Source organism: Vulpes lagopus, chromosome 22 (genome assembly GCF_018345385.1).
Source record: "Vulpes lagopus strain Blue_001 chromosome 22, ASM1834538v1, whole genome shotgun sequence".
Classification (NCBI taxonomy): Eukaryota; Metazoa; Chordata; class Mammalia; order Carnivora; family Canidae; genus Vulpes; species Vulpes lagopus.
The window spans coordinates 6982043-7007129 of record NC_054845.1 but is presented as its reverse complement, the minus strand read 5'-3'; the positions used below and the strand labels follow the sequence as shown (position 1 = coordinate 7007129).

The following is a 25087-nucleotide window of genomic DNA, read 5'->3' as shown; positions in this document are numbered from 1 at the left end:
GGTGGCTCAGCAGTTGAGCGGCTGCCTTCAGCTCTGGGCGTGATCCCAGATCCTGGGATCGAGTCCTGCATCGGGCTTCCTGCATGGAGCCTGCTTCTCCCTCTGCCTGTGTCTCTGCCTTTCTGTGTCCCTCATGAATAAATAAATAAAATCTTTTAAAAAAATAAAAGCTTCCAGAGACCAAAAAATGGACGCTACACAGAGCCCTGGGATTAACAACGGTGTAAGGTTTTTCAAGAATAGCATGTGACACCAGGATACAATGAAATCAGAGCTTCAAACTGGGATGAGAGGAGGGAGGATATTAACTAATGTAGAGTTCTAAGGTCAAGTACTGTTTTTTGTTTTTAAAGATTTTATTTATTCATGAGAGACGCAGAGAGAGAGGCAAGACAAAGGCAGAGGGAGAAGCAGACTCCATGCAGGGAGCCCGATGTGGGACTTGATCCCAGGTCTCCAGATCACGCCCTGGGCCAAAGGCAGACAATGAACCACCCAGGTGTCCCTGTACTCAAGTATTGTATATAAAACAGTGATATATTCAGACACTCAGGGATTCTAAAAATTTAGCTACCACTTGACTTCTCTCAAGAAATCACTAAAGGATTTCCCCTGCATTTTTAAAGTAAATTAAAAATAGGAGGCCAGGGCACCTGGTGGCTCAGTGGTCCACAGGCTCAGGGCCTCCAGTGTGTTGCACTACATAAAGCAAAGAGGATAGATACTGGAGCCAGAATGCCTGGGTATATTGTATCCTGCCTGTTCTGACCACAGTTAGGGAACATCAAGGGTTATTAGATGGATGGCTAGGATCAAGGCAATATTTGTATTTTTCTGGGCTCCCTCACCAAAATACCATCTACATACTTACATAATAGTGATTTAGATCCCAACCACTAAGTTAGATTCTGAACCTGAAAGTTTATCTATAGCATTTATAAGAGTAGTAATAAAATACAGGTTCTTATATCCATCAAAAGAAAATATATACAGGGATAAAAAATTATCTGAGTCCTAGGTCTGCCATTAAAAAAATCTTTTGTGGGATGCCTGGGTGGCTCAGTGGTTGAACGTCTGCCTTTGGCTCAGGTCATGATCCAGGGGTCCTAGGATCATCCCACGTCAGGTTCCCTGTGGGGACCCTGCTTCTCCCTTTGCCTGATGTGAGCAGACTGTAGGAGTCCTTCACCACTGTATAACCAGCAACTGGCACACAGCAGGCACTCAAAACAGATTTTTTTTTTCAAAACAGATTGGAAAAATTGATGCAAACGTGCTTTTATGTAGAGAGCTAATTATTGAGGTTTCTTGTTGATGTGAAGAAACAAACAGCACTCTGACCAGAAAGGTAATGCAAGAGGGTTGTTGGGTATGGATTGAAAAGAGGGAAGATCACTATTAATTAAAGGAAGACTCAATTTTGCCCAGATTTGTTTCATGAAGTGCTACAGTGAAACTTTACTGTCTATATAAAATACACATTGAAATAATACAGGACGATTTCAATAACCAAAATAACTGTACAAAAAATAAACAAATTTACTTTATTAAGTTACCACTTCAGTCCTTTAGACATTGATTTGTTTACAAAAATATCAGTTTGAAATACATTACTGAAAGTGAGTACACACAATAAATAGAAAATTGGGATGTATGGTGCTAGAGACCTATCAACCAACTTATCTTCATCTGTTGCCCACTGCTGTAGTCAAAATTTGACATACAATTAGCATTACCGAAAGAGTAGTCAGAGTATCTGGAAGAGGGCTGCAAACTACAAGAGAAGTAAGTAGCTTAAAGCTCTGGACCACTCACCAAAAAAAATATTCACTGTTTATCTAGGAGTTAATGTCACTACACATGGCACTGAATTACCTATTACCCATTAAGAACAATTAAAAAATAAGAAAGTGCCAGGGAACCTTCATTAACAGTATTTTTAAGTCAAAGTTTACTTTAAATATCTGATGATTACTCAAATATCCTAAGCCAAGAGGCAAGTCCTATGACAATAAGTTATAAATAGTCTGAATTTAATAACTTAAAGGTGATATGGTTAATATAATACATACTATGTGAGCATCTCAACTAAACTCTTTCAAATAAGGTGATAATTAAAGGGTTTAAATTTAGTTTCAATTTCTGCTAAGAGTGATGTCCATATTCTAGCAATAGGAATGACATCCCATTATTGTAAATATGCTAATATATACATTACTTTGAATTACACTTGATTAAATTCTATATACATGTGGTTCCATATTCCAAGTGCAAATTCTCAACGGTGCAGGTTTATAATCAAAGCTGTGTTTAACAAATGCTCTCTGACTTCTGAAAGCAAATGAAAGCACTTCCTAAAAGTGAATACACTAAAGTTACAAGTAGGTGACCAGTTCCTTTTACGTGTGATGAACTTCATGAAGCATTAATTCCCGAGGTATATTTGTTTCTGGACCATACAGCTTACATGCTCTTCTTTCAAAGGCAGCTACCATCTGCTTTACAACTTCATCGAAAAACAGTGTGGCAAGCTGAGAGTGTAGAAGGGAGCGAAATTCGAAAGAAATCTGTAGGAAAATGTTGATTATTTTAGGAAGATCTTTTACTCAATCTCTACTTAGGGTGGTGGTACTCACATTGTGAAATGGCCTTGGCCAGTATCTACCACACAGCTGTAGTACAGGTGTAGCTAGCTGAGATTTTTTAACATTCCTCAGATGATGGAGATTTACTTTCCACAATGAGCACAACTACTACTGGCAATAAGCTTAAGTAAACAAGGCCAATGAGTTTCATTTCAAGACATAATCTGCTTTTATTAAGTTAAAGAAAACCGCAAAAAAGCTGAATAAATACCATATGCTCTGGCTTCTTTTTAATGTGCCCCTTTTAGATCTATCCTACTCGCCTATAAAAGAGGGAACTAATCCTCTTTTAGGGCTGCCCACACAGTGCAATTATTAAAGCCAGGAAGTTAAGAGAGAGTTAATGCTAGTAGATAATAACACTAATATATAATCTACACAGGCCTTGGGCAGCCTGGGTGGCGCAGCGGTTTAGCGCCGCCTTTAGTCCAGGGTGGGATCCTGGAGACCTGGGATCGAGTCCCATGTCGGGCTCCCTGCGTGGAGCCTGCTTCTCCCTCTGCCTGTTGTCTCTGCCCACCCCCCCTCTCTGTGTGTCTCTCATGAATAAATAAATAAAATCTTAAAAAAATAAACCTACACAGACCTTAAACAAATTTCCCCAACTGTCCCATTAATGTCCACTAATTTTTTAATGTTTTAATGAAGACAACTCAGGAAAACAAAACAAAACAAAAAACTCCAGAGCTGACAACAGTAGCACATAGTAATTTAATCAAAATTATGACTATTTCTTGAAATGCAATGCCTGAGTTGCAAATACAGCTACCAACTCATGTCTTATCTGTTCAAAAAAAGCCTTAAGTGCCTTTAGGTTTTCTAGAGCTAAGGTGATGTGAACAAGAAAACCCTATATTTTAAAAACATATTTTCCAGACCCTAGATTTGAAAAATATATTTTCCCCCTTTGCACTTTATTTCTGCATCATAAATCAATATGTAGATTTCATTTGGGGTTAATAAACAGTTATTAAGCTCTTATTGAAATCATAATATGTGTCATATAATATATGGACCTGTAAAAATTAGAAAATAGAGAAGGAATAGCTATTCAAGGTTTTCAAGAAAAAAAAAGATTCATTAGTATTCTTTCTTATAAAGTTGGTGTAGAAAAAGGCATTCAAAATAAATAAATAAAAATAAATTTAAAAAAAAAGAAAAAGGCATTCAGTATTCAGAAAACTGGGATTTTCTGAAAGCATCTTTTAGTAATCACTATGCACATAATATTAATTACAGCAGCTGGGTTCTAATCAATGGATTATACCTTCTTTACCAGCTTCACCTGATACTTGGAACAAACCAAGGGCTGTATGAGACTTACTGAAAAATCCAAGGTACAAGTTCTTGGGTAGCCAGGAAGACCAGGACTAAACCGCCAAACAGTCTCCAAATGATTGAAAAGCTTCCCATCCGTACAGGATGCCTAGAACAAAATGAAAAAATGTAACTGCAGTAAAATACACTTAGACCGTCCAGAATCTACAACTGAGGATGATTTTTTTTTTTTAATTTTTAAAGATTTAATTTTTTTAGAGTGAGAGAGCGCGCTTAGGGTGGGGGGCAGTGAGGAGCAAAGGGAGAGGGAGAGTCTCTTAAGCAGATTCTGTGCTGAGTGTAGCTACACAAGGGCTTGACCTCATGACCCTGAGATCATGACCTGAGCTGAAAATGAGAGTTAGCTGCTTAATCAACTGCACTACCCAGATGCTCCAGGGAGGACTGCTTTTTAAAAATATGTTCGTAGGTCAAATCACAGGTGTTAAACATGATCTTATTTTCAGCTTGGTACTAGGAAGTGATCTGCAAATATAGGTCATTTTCTTTTGTCCTGGGATCCCCAATATTTTCAGTTTTCACTGCTGTGCTTAGAAATTTCTCCTCCAGCAGCAAAACAGGCAGTGATTTTTCTGGAAGTTTATTTCCAGTCTTGCCACTTATAAGTAATCCTGAACAAGTTAATTCTCTGTATCATATTATCTTTTATCTATAAAAGGAATATAATACCTATTTTATACTAATCATTATGATATAGCTAAAATATTTATAAGGTATCTGGCAGAGATCCCAAGCATGATTCTAGAATTCTCCTTTCCTACCCAAAGATTTTTCTCTCCTCAGTCACATTTAGTCTTTCCTTCAGTCATTATTCTCTATTTCTAAGGGGATTCACGGTTCCAGTTTTCCCAAAAGTCTGGCCCTGACCCATGTCCCTAATCCATTGATTTCTAAGCTGTAATCTCTTCAGTGCTCATGTTTATCTTCTATGTGTATGTACACACTGAAACATGATACTCAGTGATGTTATATGGCAGTGCATCTCAATATTTCTCTTTCGGTATTATTAAAAAGAGGCTGGTTGGGACCCACCAAGAGTTGCCTCCTGCGGTGTGAAAAATGGTGGCCAGATTCACAGTCACTGGCAGATTGTTAGGACTGGTTATGACTTTGAATGAAGTTTAGCTTCTCTACTTACTATTCTAAGACGCTATCTGGGCATTAATACTAGTAGACAACTGACCTCAAGAGTATCTATCACCTTCCTCAGCAGCAAACCATCTTTTAGAACCTTGTTTCAAAGTCAACACCGCCATCCCCAATTAAGCTTTAAGTTTTCAGCTCTTTTGGCATATTCCAGGGCCAATAAATCATCAAGCCTCTCTACCCATTCTTTTCTTGAGAAAGAGAGTGAGAGAGGGAGTGCACTCACGAGCAAGGGATGGGGGGAGGGAGGGCAGAGAGAGAAGCCAGGTGCCCCTACCCTTTTTCTTTGATAACTTATTTCCCTCAACAGTTTCTGCTGTCCCTCCCCTGAGCCTATGCACTACAGATTAGCAAAAAGGACTTGCATCTATCAGTAAACTCTTTTCCCCCAGAGTATACTTATTCTTCCCTAGTTATCGCCTCCCTAAACACAAAATGCAGGATTAATTCTGACTGTATCTGGATCTCTCCAGATAGTTTAAACTGGAAGCCAAAGAGCTTAAAATATATTTACAGTTTATTCCTCACTTCTCCTGCAACTAAACTCTTTTGAGTCAATTATCAGATGAAAACAAGGTAGAATCATTATAAAGAAAATCAACTGCATTCATACTAAAAAGTATTTACACAGACATGCTCTAAAAACAAAAACAAAAAAACACAAAGACATGCTCTATTTTTACACTCATAAAAGAAAATATTTTAATTGTTAAAATAGAAATCAATGAATGCTTTAAAATTTATTTAGACATGATAAAATAAGTCATCAAAATGCTAATGGGGCGCCTGGGTGGCTCAGTTGATTAAGCATCTGCCTTTAGCTCAGGTCATGATCCCAGTTCTGAGGACTGAGTCCCACATTGGGCTCCCTGCTCAGCAGGGAGTCTGCTCTTCTCTCTCTGTTGCTCCCCCTGCTTGTGCTCTATCAAATAAAAAATAAAATAAAATCTTTTTTTTTCAAATGCTAATAGCTAACTTTACTCACATTATGCTAAGTTACTGGAGAAAAGTGAAAATTTTTTTTCAAAGGGTTCAGTTTTATATGTAGTTCAATAATGACCGTCTAATTTTTTTTAAAAAGATTTTATTTATTTATGAGAGACACAGAGAGAGAGAGAGGCAGAGACACAGGCAGAGGGGAGAAGCAGGCTCCATGCAGGGAGCCCGACGGGGGACTTGATCCTGGGTCGCCAGGATCACGCCCTGGGCTGAAGGTGGCGCTAAACCGCTGAGCTACTGGGGCTGCCCTGACCATCTAATTTGTAAAAGCTTCAAAAATCTATTACAAAATCTTATTTCAGTTACCCAACTTTAAGGCAATATATTCCTCCCTTCTTCACAATCATGTAAGAAGCTTATAGGAGGGGTGCCTGGGTGACTCAGTCAGCTAAGCATCTGACTCTTTCTTTCTTTTTTTTTTTTTATTTATTCATGAGAGACACAGAAAGACACCACACACACACACACACACACACACACACACACACACACACACACACACACACACAGAGGCAGAGGGAGAAGCAGGCTCCATGCAGGGAGCCCAATGTGGGACTCAATCCCAGGTCTCCAAGATCACACCCTGGGCCGAAGACAGCGCTAAACTGCTGAGCCACCTGGGCTGCTCAGCATCTGACTCTTGATTTTAGCTCAGTCATGATCTCAGGGTCATGAGATCAAGCCCCATGTCAGGCTCTGCACTGAGCACAGAGCCTGCTTGGGATTCTCTCTTAAAAAAAAAAAAAGCAGCTTATAGGAAATTTAACAATGAAGGAGAAATAGCTATTGGGAATGCTCACTGCAATATACTCACTTCTTCTAACTACTTTTTCACAAAATGCGACAGTGCTGTATTCTATTCATATCAATAATCTAGCCCAAGGGGCAGCCCTGGTGGCTCAGTGGTTTAGCGCCGCCTACAGCCTGGGGTGTGATCCTGGAGACCCAGGATCGAGTCCCTAGTCGGGCTCCCTGCATGGAGCCTGCTTCTCCCTCTGACTGTGTCTCTGCCTCTCTCTCTCTCTCTCTCTCTCTGTCTGTATGAATAAATAAAATCTTAAAAAAAAAAATCTAGCACAAGGACCCACAGATATTTTTTTTTTTTAAGATTTTACTTATTTATTCATGAGAGACACAGAGAGAGGGGTAGAGACATGGACAAAGGGAGAAGTGGGCGCCTCACAGGGAGCTCGATACAGGACTCAATCCTCAGACCTGGGATCATGCCCTATGCCAAAGGCAGACGCTCAACCATTGAGCCACGCAGGTGTCCTGGACCCACAGATTTTTACTTTTTTTTTTTTTTTTTTTTTTTTTTTAGATATTGCTAAAGGTTTCATTACTAACAGCAAAGATACTAACCACAATAGGAGGTGTTATGAGGATAACCAATGACTGGTTGTTCTGACTGAACTGACCCAGACCATAAAAACTATGACAGGTAAAATGTTTATACTGTGACCCAGGCAGTAATATTCACTGAACCAGTGCCTTTATTAAATCTGCTGAAAACCTTCAAGAGTTTCTGGTCATTACAGATTTATGTGCACTAGACTAACATATCACAAGCATTTTTGGGGCAACTTATAATTTGCAGAAAAAGTCACATGGTTTCTGCTGCTCCCATGGTTATAATGATATGTATTCTATGCCACATGCATGTATTAGGTATTAAAATCTAAAACGTGAACCCAGGGACAACTGAAGGATGAACACACGTAGGTGTGTGGTTACTCTCAAACATATCTTCAAGGGCAGCCCGGGTGGCTCAGTGGTTTAGCGCCGCCTTCAACCCAGGGCGTGATCCTGGAGACCTGGGATCGAGTCCCACATCAGGCTCTCGGCATGGAGCCTGTTTCTCCCTCTGCCTGTGTCTCTGCCTCTCTCATCTCTGATGAATAAATAAATAAAATTAAAAAAAAAAAACCATATCTTCAAACAATAAATTAGCACATTTAGCGAGGTAGCTTATTTTAATGGAAAAATAGCTTCGGAATCTGACATGTATAGTGTAAATTTGCATAAGGTTCTTAATTTCTCTAAGCCTCATTAAATTGAGATACCAATGATCATTTAATAGATGTTATTATGAGGATTTTTTAAAAATATTTATTCATTTGGGGGAGAGAGAGAGTGTGCACACAGAGGGACAGAGGGAAAGAGAGAAAGAGAAATTCCAAGCCGACTCCATGCTGAACGCACAGCCTCAAGTAAGACTCAATCCCACGACCCCGAGGATCACAACCTGAGCCAAAAGCAAGAGTCGGATGCTCAACCGACTGCACCACCCAAGTGCCCCAGAAGATTTTTTTTTTCCTGATAGTTTCTCCTTTCTCGTTGGCAGTGCTGAAAGTTGCCAAGATTATGAGGAACATCACCAGATCTGCAATAACCCAAGAACAAAGCAGTGAGACACTCATAAGCATAGACTCTCATGACTCCCATCATTGTAGTACCGGTGCTGAGGATACACAAAGATGTAAAAGAGGTGCTCCCATTCACTCAAGTAGCTCAACTTTGTCAAGCAGAAATCCAGATGAAGAAGTAAATTTTCTTATAAAATGGTAAGAGAAAGCATGTACAAAGCCCAGAGGAATCACCAGAGCAGGACTGATTATATAAGGAAAGGGGGGAAAGAAACACCAGGCAAATTTGAAGGATTACTAGGCAGAGACATAAGCTCACTACAGGGAGAAGAGTGAGGAATATGCAGACACAAGGCTGTGCAGTAAGTGCTGTATAGTGCATTCATGGAAACTGAAGATAGAAAGTACTGCCTAAACATTAAGTGTAGTTTTTTTTTGTATGTGTTGGGGAAGGGGTGGGAGTGATAATAAAGCAGAAGACAATCTTGTATGTGTTAAGAAGCAAGGGAAGGTGTGTCTACTTAAATTAAAAAAAAAAAAGGGCCAGCAAAGGGAAGAAAAAAAAATCAGGAGGAGAAAATTGAAGTTTTCTTTCCCCCCACAAGGGTTCTTTTACTTAGATGCAGCATAACATATGAAGATTTAAGTTATAAGAGATTGAAGTCAGGAAATAGAAAAACATTTTATGAGATATTCACTGGTGTCTGAAAGACAGCCAGTCTTGGCTCTGTAACTTTGGGCAAGTTGTTTAATTCTTCTAAGCCTTAATTTGCTCAACCATTAAGATGGAGAATGGTAACATTTGAATCTGGAAGGGCTGTTATGAAGATTAAGTGAATTAATTCAAGCAAGCACTACAAAGAACTTGATAAATGTTAGCTACTGGATGAGAGGCAGTGCAGAAGAACTCCAAAACTATGAGAAAAACAGGTGGAAACATTCAGCATGGTAGAGTTCCAGTGGAGCACAGCCTTTTAAGTGGAGTTCAAGTTTGAGAGTAAGACAAGGGTAGACTTTCAGCTTCACTGGATAATAGACTCTCTGGTATGAGAGTTGCCACCTCCTTCAACGCCTAACAAGGAGCTGACAAAGGCACTTAGCTCTGGCCAATTACTAAGAAATGATATTCTGTGGGCATAAAAGACAACTAAGCTTTAAGTCTTTGGTCACCAAACTCTAGGAATTAAAAGAACTCTATGGAATTCTGTCTTTTTGTGTGTTTAAACCTGGGTACCTTTTCAATTCAATGGCTCCTCTTCTGACAAGGGTCAAGATGATCAATATAATACATATAACAACACCTGGCATTTGACAGAATCAACATTTGGGAAATACTTAAATACAACAGAACCAAAACTATACCTTTACCAAATGTGGTTTCACCAAGGTTACTACTGATGTATAGCGCTCCAAAACAGGTGGAAACCCAATTTCTAATCGTGTTTTGCAGTATCCGGTTCTCTTTGATATTACATCTGATTTTTTGCACCAAGGAACAAAATGTTTGTAATCCTCCATTCCTGATACCACATCATACATTTCCTGCATAGAATATCTTTTAAAAAAAACAGAGAGAGAGAAGTGTTAGCTGCACCTAGTTATATGGCATATGCATACTTTAAATTGTATACGAACAAAACTTCGTGTGTATGCATGAGCAATAAATCATTTGGCATACATGCTAACCCACACACTGAAACGAAGGACTTCAAAGCAGTACGAAAAAATAAAAGGTAGCTAAATATTTGTATTAAGCAGAGGTCATAATCTGGCATACCACAGGTTGACTCTGGCTTACAGATGTGGCTTTTGAAATTTTAATTAGTGGCATTTAAAAATTGAGGGTTTGAAAAAAAACAACTGGAAGCAACTTAAATATCCATTGATAGACATTAATAAACGCTTAATAATAAATGATTAATAAATTATGGTATATCCATACTGTGAAACTCTGTACCAGTTATTTGAAAGAATTAGGATCCAATATATACTTTAAAGTTTATTTCTATTTATTTATTTACTTTTAGTAATCTCAACACCCAACACAGGGCTCAAACTCCTGACCCTGTGATCAAGAGTTGCATGCTCTTCTGACTTAGCCAGGCACCCTCTCTTTGTTTTTAAAGTTTACTTATTTATTAAAGATTTTACTTATTTATTCATGAGAAACACACACAGAGAGAGAGGCAGAGACACAGGAAGAGAGAGAAGTAGGCTCCCCACGGAGAGGGGAGCCCAATGCAGGACTCAATCCCAGGATCCCGGGATCACGACCTGAGCCAAAGGCAGACGCTCAACCATTGAGCCACTCAGGTGCCCCTAAAGTTTATTTTATTTATTTTATTTTCTTAAGGGTTTTATTTATTTATTCGTGAAAGACACACAGAGTGAGAGAGGCAGAGACACAGGCAGAGGGAGAAGCAGGCTCCATGCAGGGAACCTGACATGGGACTTGATCCCGGGACTCCAGGATCACGCCCTGGGCTAAAGGCGGTGCTAAACCGCTGAGCCACCCGGGCTGCCCTAAAGTTTATTTTTTTAAAGTTCAAATATACACGTTAGAACAAAGAGATTTATCATCTATTGTTATGTGAAATAAAAACATATTACAAAGCAGACAGGATATGGATGGTTCTAATACCCATTTAAGAAAAATTATAAGTAAATACTGTATTTCCCACTTTTAATCATTTGATGTTTATTTTTCCTGAAACTTGTTAACAGAATATCTATAATGAAAAACTATTTTTAAAGCCTAGAAGGACCGAGATTAAACAATTAACAGTTTTTAGTTCAAGAAAAAAGAAGTAGGAGTAAAGATAGTATATTGTTAGGTTTTTATACAAGCATGTAATATTTCTGTAATTAAAAAAAAAAGATACTATTCTAGAACACAAAAAAAGGAAACCTTTGGTTCTCTTTTTTAGTAGTTTTTTTTAATAAATTTATTTTTTATTGATGTTCAATTTACCAACATACAGAATAACACCCAGTGCTCATCCCGTCAAGTGCCCCCCTCAGTGCCCGTCACCCATTCACTTCACCCCACCCCCCGCCCCTTTGGTTCTTTTTATAAGCCAGCATAACACCCTACAAACCTAAACAAAGAACAGAAAAAATAAAATCTATAGATCAACATCACCTGTGATTACTGAGGCAACAATTCTAAATATCAGCAAATAAAATCCAGAAATACATATAAAAAAAAGCCATTAACAATCAAATGTAACTCTTTTAAAGATGCATGGATGGCTTAATACTAAGAATTATATTATTACAACCATATTAGCCAAAAGAAGAAAAAAGAAAAACTGTATAATTCCCTCCATAAATGGTCACATACCAAAATCATTCATTCACATTAGAGTTAGAAATAAGACAAAGATGCTAGTTGTCATTGTTACATAACATTGTTCTGAAAATATCAGTCGATGTAATTAAATCAGAGCATGAAATATGAGGCATACATGTGGAAAAGAATTAGGTGAAATTATCAATTGGCAGGTCAATCAGTTTAGAAGAGAATTCAGAATTCAGTAAAATAACCTGTCACAGAACTTTAAAAATTAATGTCTTTCTTATACTAATAAGAACCAGATAGAAAAAAGTAGCATAGAAATGTAAAATCCCTACAAATAAATTCAACAAAAAAACTTCAGAGCCTAAATGGAAAACAAACAGAAACAACAGTCTACGGTTACATGTAAAAGAAGAGTGAATAATGATAGTGTATTAGATAATACGTATTAAAGATACGTATTATTCTTTTTTTAAAAAATTTTTTGATACGTATTATTCTTATAAAGACTCAACACTGTTAAAACAGAATTCATTTCAAAATGATGATATGGTATTTTAGACCACCGCTATGGACAGACCGACATGGCAGGTCTATAATTCTGTCTCCCCTGCTCTTTTTTAAAGACTTATTTATTCATTCATGAGAGATACACAGAGAGGCACAGAGAGAGGGAGAAGCTGGACTCAATCCTAGATCCCAGGATCACACCTCTGGTTCAGGCAGTCGTTCAACCGCTGAGCCAACCAGTTGTCCCTCTGTCCCCCCTTTAACAAGTACATGGTCAGCATCAACCAGGCCATGCCCTACAACTACCCCGTACCCCTTCAAGATGACAGGAACATGGTCAAGGTACCCAACCGCCCCCAGAATCCCCCTGGGCCCAAGCTTGGAGTGGCTGAAGAAACTGTGAGCACCTCTAGTGGCAGGGAAGACACCTCCTCCCAGTTGCCAATAAAATGTGAAAAGGGAAAAAAAATATATATACAGTAATTTAAACAATCACAATCTAAATTACAAAAGGGAAGCTTTGGAGTAGGAGAAAATGAGTCTTGGGATCCCTGGGTGGCGCAGTGGTTTAGCGCCTGCCTTTGGCCCAGGACGCGATCCTGGAGACCCGGGATCGAATCCCACGTCGGGCTCCCAGTGCATGGAGCCTGCTTCTCCCTCTGCCTATGTCTCTGCCTCTCTCTCTCTCTCTGTGTGTGACTATCATAAATAAATAAAAATTTAAAAAAAAAGAGAAAATGAGTCTTTATGTATATTTAAATTAATCTTTATGATCATGAAATGAGGCCCGCAGCAGAGGAAAGGGAAAAAACCCTACCTCCTAAGTTTTTAGTGACTTTGAAAATAAATACTAAAATAAGTCCCATGAAGAAGTATGAAACCTTGCAGCCTGAAAGCTGGTTGTTTTAGAAGTAGTCTACAGCAACTAAGAAAGCAGTACAGAAAAAAATAAAAAGAAAGAAAGAAAGCGGTACAGCATAAGGGTCAAGGGGATAGACTTTGTAGTCAGAAAGGACTGTGCTCAAATACCAACCCTAAAACATAAAAAGCCACATGACCCTGGGTAGGTTAACAGCTCAGTTTTATTTTCTTCATCCATAACTGAAAAGTATTTCCACAGGGTTCTTTTGAGGGTTAAGTGAAATAGTTTTAGCATAGTGCACAGTGCTTAATAAGCATTTAATAAAGGGGTGCCTGCGTGGCTCAGTTGGTTCAACATATGACTTCAGCTCAGGTCATGATCTCAAGGTCCTGGGATGGAGCCCTGCACTGGGCTCCCCACTCAGCGGAGAGTCTGCTTGTCCCTCTGCTTCTTCCCTGCTCATGCAGGCATGCACCCCCCCATCTCAAATAAACAAAATCTTTAAGTAAAGCACTTAATAAAGAGTAGCTAATATTACGTGTTTATGTCAAATACAGGGAAAAAAGATGATGACTGGATAAGATCAATTTGTAATAAAAAAAAAAAAAGAACTTCAGCATAAGAAAGACTAAGGAAGTAACAATAAATAAATATGGTGGGGAAAATAATCTTAGGAATCATGACACTTAATGTGCATTATCTCCATAAGCTTCAGTTTCCTTATCTCTAAAATGGAATAACATTTGGTTATCAGTTGGTGGCTCAGTTGGTTAAGTGTCTGCCTTTGGCTTCGGGCATGGGGCTCTCTGCTCGGCGGGAATCTGCTTCTCCCTCCCTCTGCTCCTCTCCCTGGGTCATGCTCTCTCTCATATAAATAAATCTCTTAAAAATAAAATAAAATAAAACAGGATAACAACATCTAGTTTACATGGCTAATGTGAGAATTATTTATTTATTTTTAAGAGATTTATTTATTTATCATAGAGAGAGAGAGAGAGAGAGAGAGAGAGAAAGGCAGAGACACAGGAGGAGGGAGAAGCAGGCTCCATGCTGGGAGCCTGACGTGGGACTCGATCCCGGGACTCCAGGATCGCGCCCTGGGCCAAAGGCAGGCGCTAAACCGCTGAGCCACCCAAGGATCCCCTATTGTGAGAATTAATAAAACAGTAAATATAAAACACACAGCAATACCTGTCAAGTGACAGATACATAGTAAAAAGAAGATACTAATAGTGATTCAAAAGTAAAGCAGACCAATTCACTATATTTTTGTTGCCATTTCCTCTTTTCACAGATACCAGCTCTGGCAAAGACATCTATCTATCCAATAATCTAGGCTCACTTTACGTGGTATTGTTGCTTGAGGCTACTATTCCCAGTCCCCTTCTTGCATTTAGTTGGGATTACATGACTATTCTTGCCAATAATCCCTTCCAGACCAATAAGGTTTAGAATCAGGTATATCTTTTTAAGCGACTCTGAGGATTAAGGAATTACAAAAGGCACAAATTAGATGGAGCCTAGGTTCCTAAACTGCTACCCATGGATGGGGAATACCCACTTGAACTTTCTTATGCAAAGAAAGAAAGAAATTTTGGGGTTTTACCTGTACAGCTGCTAGCATCAGCTTAACCAATACAGTGACTTAGCCAGTAATAAAGGTAGTTTTAGTGACAAAAGCTGAGTCTGCTCAAAGTTCTTTACTACAGAAAAGTCAGAAGGAAAAACCAACTGAGGGATCCCTGGGTGGCGCAGCGGTTTGGCGCCTGCCTTTGGCCCAGGGCGCGATCCTGGAGACCCGAGATCGAATCCCACGTCAGGCTCCCGGTGCATGGAGCCTGCTTCTCCCTCTGCCTGTGTTGTGTCTCTGCCTCTCTCTATCTCTCTGTGACTATAATAAATAAATAAAAATTAAAAAAAAAAAAAAAAAGAAAAACCAACTGAAAAAAATGAAATGCACTTTTACAAGAATTCATGTAAAATTTAATGGCTTGTTGAGAATTAAGACGCCCTTGTAGAAATTCTCATATGAACAGATGCTGTATTTCTGGTTTATCAGGACTGCTGTCTCCCCATTCTCTTTTGTATATACTCCTAGATCAGGGGCCAAACCTGGCCCATTGCCTGGTTTTGCAAATAAAGTTTTATTAGCACAAACCCACACCCATCCATTTATTACATATTATCTACAGCAATATGTCTTTTGGGCTACAACTATAATGACAGAGTAGTTGCTACAGAGACAGTATGGTCCACAAAACCTAACAGATTTATTCTCTGGTCCTTTATTTATTTTAAAAACACTGTACGTATTTATTTGAGCGAGAGAGAGAGGAGAGAGGAGAGAGAGAGAGTGCGAGAGCACGCACAAGCAGGGGGAACATTTAGGCTCCCTCCTGAGCAAGGAGCCTGGCACAGGGCTGGATCCCAGTACCCTGGAATCACGGCCTGAGCCAAAGGCAGACACCCAACTGACTGAGTCTGAGCCACCCAGGTATTCCCATATTTACTATCTGGTCCTTTACAGAGAAAATTTGCCAACTTGGGGATCCCTGGGTGGCGCAGCGGTTTGGCGCCTGCCTTTGGCCCAGGGCGCGATCCTGGAGACCCGGGATCGAGCCCCACGTCGGGCTCCCGGTGCATGGAGCCTGCTTCTCCCTCTGCCTCTCTCTCTCTCTCTCTCTCTCAACTATCATAAATAAATAAATTAAAAAAAAAAAACTTAAAAAAAAAATTTGCCAACCTATTTTCTAGGTGGTAGGAGTCCCTTAGGACATTAGCATGTTATTTATCTATGTATGTCTATACATGAGAGAGCTATATAAACATTGAGCCCAACATACCATTAATGTTGCCTCTACAGAAACAGACTGTACAAAAATGCAAGTCATAATACACAGTTCAATTATTTCCTTTACATGTCAAGGCTTAAATCTATCCTATAAAGTTACCATGTAACTATGCTCATTCAACAAATATTTATAAAACAGCAAAAGCTACAGCAAGGCCAATCTAGAAAAACCAAAGCTTATTCTATAAGAAGAAAATCCAGAAAAAAAAAAAGTCATGATGTTCTACAGAAAATTGTGAACATATGTTTAGCAGAAATCATATACAAACCCTATAATTCTCCTTTCTGAATATTCTTTTCTTTTGTTTATTAATGGTGCAGCGATTTTGAAGAAAGTTCTTGCATATATCTCCTTAGGCAAAATTGGGGTATGTAGTGGAAGAGTTCTGGTCATCAGTATACCACAGGAAGCTAAATATCTAAAAAGACAAAAATTACCTGATTTAAAGCAGCACTTAAAATTAAGAGGAAACACAAATTACAAATGTAAAATACTATCACACTTTTTTTTTTTAAAGTAATTTCTACATTCAACATGGGGCTTGAACTCATGATCCCAAGATAAAGAGTCACATGCTCCACCAACTGAGGCAGCCTGGCACCTCAGAAACTATCACACTTTCAGAGGGCTTCACAACATTAGAATATTCCTGAAAAATACACACACACACACACACAGTTGTGCACACATGAATGCATAAGCACACAGAAAAAAATAATTTTCTTGAATACCATAAAGAAAACTAAAAATAGTATCTCAGTGTTAGAAGTTTCTGGCACAAACGGTATGTTTCCCAGAAAGTTGGCTTTCAGTCTACAGTCACATATTACAACATATTCTCCCCGTACATTTGCTAGAATATTGATCACCTATTTTATTTTTTTTTTAAGTAAACGCTATACCCAATAGAACTTGAACTCATAACCCTGAGACCAAGAGTCACATGCTCTACTGACTAAGCCAGCCAGGAGCCCCTCATCATCCATCTTCTAACTCATCTCTCCAGGCTGTCTTCCCAGCTAGATCCACAGAGGTTTCTTAATTCTTTTTTTTTTTTTTTAAGATTTTATTTATTTATTCATGAGAGACAGAGAGAGGCAGAGACACAGGCAGAGGGAGAAGCAGGCTCCATGCAGGGAGGCCGATGTGGGACTCGATCCTGGGACTCCAGGATCACGTCCTGGGACAAAGGCAGGCACTAAACCGTTGAGCCTCCCAGGGATCCCAGGTTTCTTAATTCTTGATCTACTCTAAGATTTGAAATTGGAGATCTCATGGCCCTGTTGGAACTGTTGCTCTGTTCTCCTTTACCTTCCAAACTCCATTTCAATTGCATATATGTAAAAACACATGTCAAGGAAATTAGAATGTTCCCTGTCTTGGGTACTTCTAAATATAGATGCTGGATACATATTTTTTTTCAAATGAATATCTTTTATTTTCCCTAATGAGATTATTGCATAACTATTTTATACTACTATTCATGTATTAGTTTACATAGTTATTGAGCTCTTGTTCTGTGCTAGGCACTAGAGATACAATGGCAAAAATAAAAATTAACTTTGCGGATTACTATGCAGTTGAGGATTTAAAAAAAGTGCTAAGAAAGAAATGGTGGGAACATGTCATTGAGAGCTCCTTTAGATAGGACAGTCTAGGAAGTCCTCTGAGGTTATATTTCATCTGAAACATAATGGAAAAAGTTAACCATGTAAAGAGAGAAACAGGTATGGGGATCCCTGGGTGGCGCAGCGGTTTGGCGCCTGCCTTTGGCCCAGGGCGCGATCCTGGAGACCCGGGATCGAATCCCACGTCAGGCTCCCGGTGCATGGAGCCTGCCTCTCCCTCTGCCTGTGTCTCTGCCTCTCTCTCTCTCTCTCTCTCTGTGACTATCATAAATAAAAAATAAAAAAAATAAAAAAAATAAAAGAGAGAAACAGGTATGTATGTACATAAAGTGTGTATGTACACATAGGAGAAGTAGACAGGGGGCATTCCAAGTAGTAGGGGAAAAGCCTGGCAGTAGCCAAAGACTGAAAAAGACTAAGTGTAGCAGCAGTAAAGCAAGCCAGGGGAGTACCATGAAATAATGATAGATGGGTTGGAGCTGGATCATGCTGGGAATTATAAGCTGGGATAAAGTAATTTGGAATTTATCCTGGGGATGCCTGGGTGGCTCAGTGGTTGAGCATCTGCCTTTGGCTCAGGGCATGATCCCAGGTCCAGGGAACAATAAAATAAAATTTTTTATTATTTTATTTTTTAAAGATTCCACTTTTTTATTCATGAGAAATACAGAGAGAGAGAGAGAGAGAGGCAGAGGGAGAAGCAGGCTGCATACAGAGAGCCCGATGTGGGACTCAAACCCGGGACTCCATGATCACGCCCTGAGCCAAAGGCAGGCGATCAACCACTGAGACACCCAGGTGTCCCAGTAAAAAAATTTTTTTTAAAGGAATTTATCCTCAATGCGAAGCTGTTGAAGAATTCTAAGAGTGCTATTTCATTAAATGAAATCTTCAAATTATTTCAAACAGTATTTTAAAAAGATTTATTTTAAAGAGAGAGTGTGTGTGCTGGAGGGGCAGAAGGAGAGGGAGTGAGATAATCCCCCCCCCTTTTTTTTTGAGTGAGAGAATCCTGAAGCAGACTCCATGCTCAGTGTAGAGCCCAAGGTGGTGCTTGATCCCAGGATCCTGAGAGCAGAACCTGAGCCAAAATTAAGAGCTGGCCACTCAATCAACTGAGCCACCCAGGTGCCTCCAATTTTTTTTAAGTATCTATTATTATTTTTTAAATGGAGTGGAGATTGGGAAAGAACCGAGGCACCCAAACCCCCTTTCCATGTGCCTCTCCCAGGACACTGACTGCCAACGTCCGGGTATGGGCCTGACATTCTAGCTCCATTCGCTTTCAAGGCTAGTTGATTTGGCAGGTAAATTGTTATACACTCCTTAGTGGACCCAAATTATTTTTAAAAAAGGGAATAGATGGTCTGGTGAAAGCTCCTATGTCATCATATATATCATTTGCCTTTTAAAGTAGGACTTAGTTCTTTAAGGACATAAACACCCTACAATTCCCCTGAGGAGGAAGAGTCAATCAAATTAAACAAAGAATGGTTGAAGAAATTGGGAATATTCAGCCAGAAGATAGAGAGGATACCTGAGGATATGGATCCAAAATGTAAAACAAAAGTCCAATTGGATGGAGAGAAATTTGGGCTCCATAACAACAAGAAAGAGCTTTTGAACAACTAACACTCTTTATAAAAATTAGATGGGCTTATTCCAGAGGCAATGAAATAGAAGTCAATGAAAATGGTTAAGCTAAATGCTGCACAACTATTAATTAAAATATAATGGAAAATAATAAAACATATTAACTATATGGATGAACTTATTGGTGCCTTTTAAGACTAGGATTCTTATGTACCCAGCTGTAAATAAAATTGCAAAAAATGAACAATTGAGAAAATACAGTAAAACAAGACAGTTTTGTGAATTCTAGGTTTCCTAGGACATCACAAGTAGTATTTGATTTTATAATGATGGTAACAGCATATATATTTTTAAAGATTTATTTATTCATGAGAGAAACAAAGAGAGAGGCAGAGACACAGGCAGAGGGAGAAGCAGGCTCCATGCAGGGAGCCCGACATGGGACTTGATCCCAGGTCTCCAGGGTTAGACCCTGGGTTGAAGGCAGCGAGCCACCTGGGCTGTCCTATGTTCCCATTTTAGATAGATTCATCTCCTAGAGAGATTAAAAGTGTTAGTGTTCCCAAAAATCTTTAAAAATATGATTTATGGGACGCCTGGGTGGCTCAGTGGTTGAGTGTCTGCCTTCAGCTCAGGGCATGATCCCAGGGTCCTGGGATCAAGTTCCGCAAAGGGCTCCCTGCATGGAGCCTGCTTCTCCTTCTGCCTAAGTCTCTGCCTCTCTCTCTCTCAAGAATAAATTCAATCTTTAAAAAAATACATGATTTATGTGAATCTTATTTTAAAGGCAGAGATAATAAAATAAGCCCATTGTGATTTTTCTTTAAAGTAAACCTACTGAGTTTGCTTTTATTGGTATATAATCATACCAATAAAAATAAATGACAGTGGGACGCCTGGGTGGCTCAGTGGCTGAGTGTCTGCCTTTGGCTCAGGGCGTGATCCTGGAGTCCCGGGATTGAGTACTACATCGGGCTCCCTGCATGGAGCTTGCTTCTCCTCCCTTTGCCTATGTCTCTGCCTGCCTCTCTCTCTGTGTCATGTAAATAAATAAATAAAATCTTAAAAAAAAAAACAAAAACAAAAAAAAGAACGACAGTTACTCTAAATGAAGCAGAACAGTGGAAATGAAATAATTACAGTTAATTTAGCTTCTCCCCTTAAAAAAGAAGTCACATAATTTAGGATCTCTGTTGGTTGTATTGATTACAAAAACCAAATCTGGTATACAAAATACCTAATCACATTTCCCTTTTAAGACATTCTTTAGATGACTTTGTTGTAACATTTTTACCTATTGCCCCCACTTTTTGTATAGATACCTTGTTACCTGTTATTGGAAGCAACTATGTGACAGTGATTAAGCACACTTAATTTTCTGATAAATCAGCATCAGAAAAGACAGCATCTCTGAAATAAACCTTTATTTTAAAAAGATAAGGCTGTTGCCTCTGAAGAGGTGAACTGGTGGTCTAGGAAGCCTACTTTTCACTGTACGCGGTTTTGAATTTTGTACCAAGTTTATACAATACCATCGCTCCAAGGACTCCCCTTCTCCCTGCCCCAAAAAGCCCTACAAAAAACCTTACACAATCTGATTACGATCATAAATGAAACACCTGTGTTTAGAGCAAGCTAATAGTTTTCCCAAAGAATTTCCATACTATGGTTATAAGCCCCGGATAGTACATCTATTTTCACACATTATCAAGAGTAATTTCTTCAATTGCAGTGAGGAGCCATACAGTCATGTGTATCATTAAACCATTAAATTAAAACTGAATCAGATGAAGGACAGCTTTTTGTCACTAACCTTCCAATACTACATCCCAAACACTCCACTAGAATAAAGGCCAGAACCTATGTTAATACATTTCTGCCTAAAAATGAGCTCATAAACTCCCTCTCTCTTCATTATTACAAACAGTAAATGTGTGTCTTGGAATTTAAGCCTTAATTTGATCTTTTTTAATTTTTTCTTAACTTGATCATTAAAACAATCAAATTTTTTCCCCTAAAAGTAACAGTTTTATTTGCCAGCCAGCATTTTACAAGAGTAACAACAAGCAGATCCAAAGCCTGATAGGCTATATGCTGCTTAGAATTACTTTCTCAGGTTTCTTTTCTTTTTTCTTTTCTTTCTTTCTTTTTCTTTCTTTTCTTTCTTTCTTCTTTCTTTCTTCTCTCCTTCCTTCCTTCTCTTTTTTAAATCTCAGGCTGTTTCCTTAAGCAGGACTAAACGATATGAGACACTATTTTATTTCAATCTCAACCAACATTTGTCTAAAAGCACCTAGAGCTGGCTGGGGTTTGGTGCTTGAAAAATTCCTCACTAAATCTAAATTCCTGCAGTTCCAACGTTGGTGCTTTCTTCCCTTCCTCTCGTACTGTTTACAACCGACATTTTAAACACTATATAATTTTCGGGCATAATTCATTACAAAGTCATTAGTAAGAAGAAAAAAAAAACCTAAGCGGTGGAAAAAAAAAAAAAAAGTATGGAATCATTCCTATCTCCGCCTCCGCCCAGCAGAAGGGAACCAACCGGGAAAACCGAGGGCTGGTTCAAGGTTACAGCGCCTCTAAGTTACCGTCGGGGGACGGGGGTGGGGGTGGGGGTGGGGGTGGGGGTGGGGCGGGGGGCCCGGCGCCGCGGCCTCGCCCACGTTAGTCTCGCGCGAGCTCGGGGCGCGATCCCAGGCCCCCGCCGGAAGCAGGTCGGGCCGCCAGGCGCGGAGGAAGCTCGGGGGGCTGCGCGCCGCCCACAGACGACCCCGCCCGGCAGGGGGCCGTAGGGGAGCCCGGAAGAGCCCCGACTCCCCGTCGCCGAGCTGCTCTATCAGCCGCTGCTGCGGCGGCTGAGGTGGCTCGGCCCAGGACGCCCTACCTGTCGCCGCGGCCCCCCACACCCATCGCCGGGGACCTTCTCCCTTCAGAGACGCGGAACGGCATCGGGCCGGGCCGCTCCGCCCCTAAGTCCGCGCTCCCACCGTCGCCGCACCCCCCGTTATTACCTGACGTGCCGCGCAGGCCCCTGCGCCGGAGCCGGGGTTCCGGCCGCTGCCGCTGACGTCGGGCGGCATCCCGAAACTAGCTTTCTTAGCGCCCTCTGACCGGACTGAGCTGCCATGATCGTTTCGCCGAAGCCGGCGGCCGCCTCCGGGACCAGGCGGACGGCGCCGCCCTCCCCGCCGACCGGCTCCGGCGCCTTCCAGCCAATCGGCGGGTCTCTTGGGCCGCCAGACACGCCCCCTTCTCCCCCCCACCCGAAAGCGCGGAGCTGACGTCAGCCCCCCACTGACGTCAGGCCCTCCGTAGACGCTCGCGTCACCCCGCCGCCCAATCAGAGGGCGCGCGGGGCCGCCCGCACCCACCCCTCTCCGCCGGCCGCCGCGCGCCCCGGGGCGCCGACTTGGGACTGGAGGTGACGGCCTGCCCCGCCCCCCGCGCCTGGGGCTCCTCCCCTGAGTCGCCGCGGCCGCGGTCCTCCTGGCTGCGGGCGGTCGCGAGGCAGGGCGCGTGAGGCCAGCCCCGGGGTGGGAGGAAGCCCGAGCTTCTGGGTGTGACTTGCGTAACTGTCCAGACCGGTGAGTGCCGTCGCTCCTGGCCGCGGGGTCTGGCGTCGGAGTCTGGCTGCTTAATGACTGACTCGGTGCCGGCCGTGCTTACGCCAGGAGGTGGTTGCGAGGACAAGGCCGTGTCCTTAGGGACCAGACTCCCTTCTGTTCGCCCTGCCCTCGTGTGGCCAGCGTTCTAATGGGTGTTCGTGCATAGTGTGGGTTTCCCGTAGTCCGGACAAGCCAGACAACTTCGCTTTAATTTACCCCGTTTCAGGAATCAGAGCATCAGATCCTGACATTGTTTTCTCCTCCGTTTGTTCCCAGGTCCTCGTTTAACTTTGTGCCTTTCCTGTAAGCTGGATAGCAGTACTACTTACTGAATGGGGCTTTAAGGGAATAAATGAGATGGTTCATTAAATATAGCCGACAAATATTGGGCACTTGTCATAGAAAAAAAAAGATAAATCAGGTGGAGAGGGGTAAGGTAGGGTGCTATTCTGTACAGGATGGTCGTTTGGTCTCGCGGGCCTCTGAGGAGGTACTGAACAAAGGCCTAAAGGAAGTGAGGAACCATGTGAGTATTTGTGAGGAAAGCAACTTCAGGTGGAATACCAAGTGCAAAGGCCCCAAACAGAAAGCATCTTACCCTGTTTTATGAAGAGCGAGGTCCTTAAATCACAGTGAGTGAGGAGGAGAATGCTGGGAAATGAGGTTAGAGGTAGTGGGAGGCCATGGTACCAACTTTGGATTTTATTCTAAGTAGGAACTCCTGTAAGTTCAGAGGTCAGAATAGTGACTTGACCTAATTTACATTCACACATATTGCAGCTGCTGTGTGTATGGTTATTTGGGGGTGGTGGTGACATAAATAATGACATAGGGCCTTAATATTTTTTATTATTTTCTACTCTCTGTTCATTGCAGTCATGCTTTATGGAGTTGAAATCACCGGCTACAAACTTTGTCACTTATCAGTACAATACAGAATATGTTCATTGAGGTGGTTCTGTAGCTGCACCATTTAATTCTATATTAAATTACCTTCAGATATAGACTCCGTGCACTTCCTGACTTAAATTATTTCCAGTAACATCTTCCTTAAAACACATTTTTATCATATCACTCTCTGCTCAAAAACCAGTTGTTACCTGATGTCTCGAAAATATAAGCATTACACCGCCACCTCTTACTAAGTTCTATTCTGAACTATTGGTATTGTTAACTAGGCCTGTTCAACATAATTTTTCAGTACAATAATATATGATGTGCTTATATATTTAACATAAGGCCTTCATTTATTAAATATGCCAAATATTTTCGCATTCAACTCTTCCCAGACATTTGAAAATACTTACTGAATTAGGTCATCTAATTGAATATAATTTCCCAATAAAAAAATTTAAGGCAGATAAATTTTTTTAAAAATTTAAAAAAATTTTTATTTATGATAGTCATACACACAGAGAGAGAGAGAGAGGCAGAGACACAGGCAGAGGGAGAAGCAGGCTCCATGCACCAGGAGCCCGACGTGGGACTCGATCCTGGGTCTCCAGGATCGCGCCCTGGGCCAAAGGCAGGTGCTAAACCGCTGTGCCACCCAGGGATCCCCCCAAAAAATCTTTGTAATAGATGACAGTACATGGTACTCATTTGACTTCTCAGCAAAGGAAATAAAGTTATAAGCTTAAAGGTGATAATAAACTCTGGTTCAGTTTCAGTAGGTGACAGTGCTTCCATAAATTGGGGGTTAAAAGGTCTATCAACATAAAAATATAGGTAGTAAATAAAAAAATCATATCTGTGAGAAGCAGTCTCTTGGAGGCCAAACCAACTGTGCTGTTAAAAATACATTTGACATAATACCACATATTAAACATTCTTTTTTTTTTTTTTTTTTTTTTTTTATGATAGTCACACAGAGAGAGAGAGAGAGAGGCAGAGACACAGGCAGAGGGAGAAGCAGGCTCCACGCACCGGGAGCCTGACGTGGGATTCAATCCCGGGTCTCCAGAATCGCGCCCTGGGCCAAAGGCAGGCGCCAAACCGCTGCGCCACCCAGGGATCCCCGTATTAAACATTCTTGCAAAATAATTGAATCTGAATCTGCTCAAGCTTTTAGATAAGCCAGTTTATACAGGGGATAGAAGAACAAGTTAAATGACACCAAGGAGATGCAATCTGCCAAATTATATGGCAAATTTTATAGGACAAATCACCCAATTTCTTCAACAAATGTCAAAAACAGAAGGAGGAAGGATGGGGCGCCTGGAAGGCTCAGTCAGTTGGGTGT

The 25087-nt window shown here is 40.7% G+C and overlaps 2 protein-coding genes across 6 annotated transcripts in view; one reads left to right on the top strand and one right to left on the bottom strand.

Annotated features, from left to right (window-relative positions):
• Positions 1–1530: 1530 nt before the first annotated feature.
• On the bottom strand, positions 1531–22440 carry COQ10B (coenzyme Q10B). Of its 2 annotated transcripts, XM_041737668.1 has the most exons (5): positions 22252–22430; positions 16285–16434; positions 9857–10049; positions 3970–4071; positions 1531–2567 (listed from the first exon to the last, which is right to left on the bottom strand). In XM_041737668.1, exons 1-5 carry the CDS (start codon positions 22365–22367, stop codon positions 2400–2402), a joined length of 729 nt encoding a protein of 242 aa, XP_041593602.1. In that variant the 5' UTR covers positions 22368–22430; the 3' UTR covers positions 1531–2399. The 2 variants fall into 2 exon arrangements, with proteins under 2 accessions (XP_041593602.1, XP_041593603.1); XM_041737669.1 differs by lacking the exon at positions 16285–16434 and having other exon boundaries at positions 22252–22440.
• A 275-nt stretch (positions 22441–22715) lies between these two features.
• SF3B1 (splicing factor 3b subunit 1) overlaps positions 22716–25087 on the top strand; it is a 62614-nt gene continuing 60242 nt past the window's right edge. For 2 of the 4 annotated variants that reach the window (XR_005985005.1, XR_005985006.1), the window contains exon 1: positions 22716–22824. The gene's annotated coding sequence lies outside the window, so the exon portion shown is untranslated. The remainder of the gene's footprint in view (positions 22825–25087) is intronic. The other 2 variants (XR_005985004.1, XM_041737148.1) reach the window with 2 other exon arrangements.

Excerpts from the sequence above, each read along its gene's own strand:
- COQ10B (XM_041737668.1), bottom strand. The coding sequence starts at position 22,367 with ATGGCAGCTCAGTCCGGTCAGAGGGCGCTAAGAAAGCTAGTTTCGGGA. Across the intron at positions 10,050-16,284 it reads TCAGAAAGGAGAATTATAGG|ATATTCTATGCAGGAAATGT; the intron begins GTTTGTATATGA and ends TTTTTTTAAAAG. Across the intron at positions 2,568-3,969 it reads CTTGTACCTTGGATTTTTCA|ATTTCTTTCGAATTTCGCTC; the intron begins GTAAGTCTCATA and ends ATTTTCCTACAG.